General features: G+C 44.2%; 1 protein-coding gene across 1 annotated transcript in view; it reads right to left on the bottom strand.

Moving 5' to 3' along the window:
* Nucleotides 1–615: 615 nt before the first annotated feature.
* Nucleotides 616–5,889, bottom strand: part of LOC116378313 (endonuclease G, mitochondrial-like) — a 6,853-nt gene continuing 1,579 nt past the window's right edge. The window contains exons 3-6 of the mRNA XM_031840163.1: nt 4,458–4,599; nt 4,281–4,390; nt 4,127–4,208; nt 616–1,446 (exon numbers count right to left, since the gene is read on the bottom strand). Of these exons, the coding sequence (XP_031696023.1) occupies nt 1,249–1,446; nt 4,127–4,208; nt 4,281–4,390; nt 4,458–4,599 (532 nt within the window). The 3' untranslated portion in view covers nt 616–1,248. The remainder of the gene's footprint in view (nt 1,447–4,126; nt 4,209–4,280; nt 4,391–4,457; nt 4,600–5,889) is intronic.

The following is a 5,889-nucleotide window of genomic DNA, read 5'->3' as shown; positions in this document are numbered from 1 at the left end:
CGCCGCGATACTTTGTGCGTCAGCGCCGCGATACTTTGTGCGTCAGCACTGCGATACTTTATATGTCAGCACTGCGATACTTTATGTCAGCACTAGGGGTGCTTTATCTTAGTGTATAATGTACTTCATAAAGTACACAGCGTCCCGTTCATGAACATAAACATTAAAGACGTAACCTGTGACGTCACTTCCTGTTGTAACCTGTGACATCACTTCCTGTTGTCCAGAGGTCATCGACTTCCTGCAGCTGAAGGTGGCTCCTCTCCTGGAGGAGAAGCTGAGGAGACTCGGCCGACAGAAGAAGCAGGAGGAGACGCAGGAGGAGAGACACTTCCTTCTGTCCGACGTCATCTCCTCACACGATGAAGACGACGACTTCACCGAGTTGGACAACAGTCAGCTGACAGCCGGCCAATCGGGACGCAGATAGCTGTAGTGACATCACTTTCTGTCAGAGTGGGACTAAATATTTAATCCTCAGTTTACCATCAAATGTTAATTTTTATCAAATATATATATATTCCAACTAAGAATATAAAGTGTGTCCGTGTGTATTTAGTGAAGGATGTCACATTAACTCTGAGAGCAGAGATGAACTATGACAACAAACAGACAAACTGTTATTTTGCTTTATTATTGCTGCTTAAAAACAATTAATTCTGTCAGAAAGGACGTTTAGTTTTTAGTGTGTATTTACAGAGCAGGAAGTGACATCACAGCTGACCAATGGAGACACATTCTGATCGGATCAGTGGGATTTTATTTTGAAGATCCTAATGATTGATTTTCAGGCTGTTTCTGATATTTTGTCTTTAATGTTGTAATGAAAGATTTTTATTTCATTTACATAGAACTTTAAAAAAAAAAAAACGATTTATGAGCATAAAAATATGTAAAACTAGAGTTTTAATGATCATCTGGAGAATTTAATGTCAAAGATAATGTTTTAATTAATTTATTAATTTACAGACAACATTAAAGCCATTAAGTGTCTAAAGAAACAGGTTTAGATATTTAATAAATTCATTTCTTTAATAAATTTTATAATCTAATCAGAATTTATTTGAAATAATAAATATTTTACACAAACATTCAGATTCATACAAATGTCACATGAGTACATCGTCGCGCATAACTACATGGCCATGAAGTCCATCTGAAGAGGTGCATTGTGAGTAGTGGAGGTCATCTGAGGAGGAGCATTGTGGGTAGTGGAGTCCATCTGAAGAGGAGCATTGTGGGTAGTGGTCATCTGGCCGTGATGGCCTGCAGGCTGCTGGTTCTCTTCATGATGTTCGGCACAAAATGGAGTCCTGAGGCTCTCTCGATGGTTTCTATGGGAACCAGGAAACGCTCCAGAGGAACCTGCTCATCTATTGGTTCGTTGGGTAAAACATACGACCAAAGCTCCACCCCTTTACCATCTACCTGCTCCAGGATCAGCACCTGAGGAGAAACAGGAGAACCAATCAGCTCACAGGTCAACACCTTCATCATCATCATTATCATCATTACCATCATCATCTAAAGTCTTGTTATCTTGAAGTGTTTCTGTAACTAGACCTCGGCAACTTTTGGTTACCAGTCATGCTGTATGTATGCTGCCATACACTTTGGCCAAGTGTATGGCAGCAGTGTTGCCTAAGGATGAGAGTGGTACTACTCATGCCACATTTACTGGGAGGTTGGTATCCTCGTGCGTAACAGGGTTTCTTCTGTTTGTTCTGTTGACAGTGAGTGGAGTATTACTGGTTGTTTCTGGTTGTAAGGTTGATTGAGCAGCCTGCTTGTCGTGTCGACCCCACGGGAAGAGTCCAGATGCAGCCGGAGGTTCAATACTTAAAACAGCATGTTTTTAGATGACACCCTTATGGCTGTCATCTTAAGGAAGGGAGTGTTACGTATGGTTCTATGTCCTGCTGTGAATGTTTGTGCTTGGGTGAGTGTGTGTATTCTGTGTCTTTTGAGTTCTAGGTGCAGCTCCCTAACACTCCCAAACACCTCCCCCTCTGTCCCCCCTGGTGAGCTGCATGGACACAGAGCCCTCAACATCAAAGGGCTCTTCCACCCTCCCCACCCTCTCTGTGACAACTGGCCAGGTTAGGAGACAGCTGGAGAGACTCCACCAAGGCAAGGCTGCTGGACCTGATGGCATCAGCCCCAGGGTCCTGAAGACCTGCGCCAGCCAGCTGTCTGTTGTCCTGCAACACCTCTTCAACCTGAGCCTGAAGCAGGAGGAAGTCCCGGTACTGTGGAAGACGTCGTGCCTGGTTCTTGTACCAAAAAAGACGACACCATCTGGCCTCAATGACTACCGACCAGTTGCCCTCACATCTCATGTGATGAAGGTGCTGGAGAGGCTGGTCTTGGCCCACCTCCGTCCGCAGGTGAAATCCTCACTGGACCCTCTGCAATTTGCATACCAGCCTCATGTGGGGGTGGACGATGCCATCATCTACCTGCTGCAACGAGCTCAGTCGCACCTGGATGAACCGGTGGCTCTGTGATAATCACTTTCTTTGATTTCTCCAGTGCATTCAACACCATCCAACCAGTGTTGCTGAGTAAGAAGCTTCGGGTGGTGGGTGTTAACACGTCCACCGTCTCCTGGATCACTGACTACCTCACAGGCAGACCACAGTTTGTCCGACTGGGCCGTGTGCTGTCTGATGGGGTGCTCAGTGATATTGGAGCCCCACAGGGAACTGTTCTGTCTCCCTTCCTGTTCACCTTGTACACCACTGACTTCCAGTACAACTCAGGGTCATGCCATCTGCAGAAGTTCTCTGATGACTCTGCGGTGGTCGGGTGTATAAGGGATGGACGGGAGGAGGAGTACAGGGCAGTAGTGGATGACTTTGTGGAGTGGGCCGGTAGAAATCACCTGCGTCTGAACGTGGCCAAGACCAGAGAGATGGTGGTCGACTTCAGGAGGAAGACGACGGCTCCACAACCGGTGAATGTTCAGGGAGAGGATGTGGACATGGTGGAGGAGTACAAGTACCTGGGTGTCTCCATCGACAGCAGACTGAACTGGAAGACCAACATCAACGCTGTGTACAAGAAGGGGATGAGTCAACTCTTTTTCTTGAGGAAACTTCGATCCTTCAACGTGTGCAGCAAGATGCTGGAGATGTTCTACCAGTCTGTTGTGGCCAGTGCACTGTACTTCGCAGTAGTCTGCTGGGGGAGCAGCATTGGAGCCGGAGACACCAACAGACTGAACAAACTTGTTAAGAAGGCCGGCTCCATCATTGGTTGTAAACAAGACTATCTGGAAGAGGTGGTGGAGAGGAGGACACTGAAGAAACTATTATCCATATTGGATAACCCAGACCACCCTCTCCACCACCTCCTGCAGGGACAGTGGAGCACTTTCTCCAACAGACTGATCCAGCTCCGCTGTCACAAGGACAGATATAGGAGAACATTCCTGCCCTCTGCTATAAGACTTTATAATAAATCACCTCTGGCCAGATCAATCACACAACTATAACAATGCTACACTGTTGTTTGCTGTTGGTGATCCTTGCACTACTGTTTTTTTTACCTAGATGGTTAACTTATACCATTCTATCTTATTGTACATACTGTGCATTTTTTATTTTCTTTACATTTTATTCAAATTTTATTATATTCTGCTCTGTTATCTTATTGTATTGTATATATTGAGCATCTTTCATCTTTTTATGTTTACTCTGTAACTTTGTTTGCTGCTGCTACAAACAAATTTCCCCCTGGGGATGAATAAAGTATACATCTATCTATCTATCTAACGAGTGATTGAGGGCACCTGGATGAAGACGTGGGTTACCTATATAAGCGCCTCCTTGCTCCGCCCTCTCATCTGCCTGGGTTAGGGCCTGGTCTGCAGTGGGATTTGCACACTACAGTTTACTTGTGTCCTGTAAATGAACTGGCAGCTTGGTTGTTTTTAACCTAACTTGGTGTTGTGTCCCTCCTTCTGTTGTGACTCCCGAGCCGGTCGGAACAGAAGAGCTTCAAATGTTTAGTTGAAATGATTCTGGATTCTACGAACAATCTAATGGACAACATGTTAAAGGACTCTCAAGATCTCAAAACCAGAAACAATAAACAATCATCATCATCAGACAGTCAGACTCACCTTGAAGAAATGCGTTGGCACGGCGACGTGGTTTCGTCCTAAAACTTGATATCTGACGTAGAGTTTCCCATCAGCCTCTTGCCTGAAACACACACACACACCTGGTGATGTCGTCCTGTAGCCCCTCCCACACCACAGAAGAAGAAGCGGTTACCTGGGCAGGTAGAGCGGTCCGGTGCAGACGTAGACGTTGAGGTAACGTTTGGTGAGAGAGCGACACAGTTTCTCCAGATTGTTCCAGGTGTTCTGGTTCAGGTGAGGGTTCTGTGTGTGACATCATCAGATCAGATAGTGTTGTACACACACTGGCTGTGCGTGTGTGTGTGTTCACCTGTGGGGCCACGTTGCTCAGGTAGAAAGTGTCTTCCATCGCTTTCTGACTCCACTTGTGATTGGCTGCAGCTGCCAGGTGACCTCTGTCGAAGCCACTCCCCCTAAAGTCTGCATTGGTCGACCTGTGGAAAATGTGCACGCTGGGGGGGGACGGGGGGGTCTCATTTGTTGTGTAAACCATAAAATAATGTAAACATGTATGAAAATGTGCAAATATGCTAGGGCTATCATAGGGCTGTGCACTTGCTCACTTTGACATTCTGCACCACAGCTTGAACAGATGACTCAAAGGATGCACATCCTAACCACATAAACATGCTATTATAATAATAATAATAATAATAATAATAACGGTATGACAGTAGAGTAGCTATCGGAAGCGGTAAGCCCAAACTAGGACATAAGCATCTATGACAAGTAGACGAACAGAACACATAAATACCGAAGACTCCGGTCTCATTCTCTCTCGGCCTGCGTTCTTCACAGAGACAACTAGACTTATTTTCTCTCTTCACAGAGACACGTAGCATTTTAGCACTCCTTAACAGAACATTTAGCATTCCTTAACGGAACATTTAGCATTATAATCTTTAACCCATGTGTTGTCCTGGGGTCATTTTTGACCCCATTAGACATTTGACTTCTCTAAATAAATGAGACATATTTTTGGTTTAATATTTAATGACTTTTCCTAATGTAATGGGGCCAACTGTGTAAACAAAAACTCAACATGTTGATATGTAAAGCCATTAAAACACCTAAAAATATCTCTTTCCAATTTTAGGTCAATCAGTGAGATTTGATGGTGATCTGCATATTTCTCCATAGTAACAGGGATTCTGGATGTATACGGGTTTGGGTGTTGGGGGGGTTGTTTTATTTAAAGGGATATTTAGGTAGTCAACAAAAAACTAAGTACCTGACGCATAAATTTTGGTAGCAATTTTAATTATAATAATGTTCTGGAGGTTCATATTGCTGGGGTCAAGATGATCCGAGGATAACAGGTGTTAGTCCATGTGAAGGTAACAGGAGGGTTAAATGTTGCAGAAATGAATGTTGACATGTTTTATATGTCAGGTAATGAGTTGAAACACAGAGGTGGGTGTTAATTTATACTGTATGCTTTAAATAACAGTCAAACCAGGCGGAGTCATTTTTGAACCCAGAGGACAACAGGTGTATGGCAATCGGGAGGACAACACAAGGGGTTTTAAACGGGACATGACATAATAGCATAAATCTCAACACATAACATATATCGCACCTTAACGGACAAATAGCATTATTATAGCGTAACTTTCGGTACATCACATAAATACATCTGCTTGATTCTTGTATGAACCTGTGGAGGAAATAAAACTCCTCTGATATGCCCACTCAAGGGATATAGAGAAATCCAACCTGAGTACATTTTGTGCTCCTAGTGA

The sequence above is a fragment of the Anarrhichthys ocellatus genome, unplaced genomic scaffold (assembly GCF_004355925.1).
Source record: "Anarrhichthys ocellatus isolate YVR2014 unplaced genomic scaffold, GSC_Weel_1.0 scaffold2389, whole genome shotgun sequence".
Classification (NCBI taxonomy): Eukaryota; Metazoa; Chordata; class Actinopteri; order Perciformes; family Anarhichadidae; genus Anarrhichthys; species Anarrhichthys ocellatus.
The sequence above is the reverse complement of the archived record's forward strand: the minus strand, read 5'-3'. Positions and strand labels throughout refer to the sequence as shown.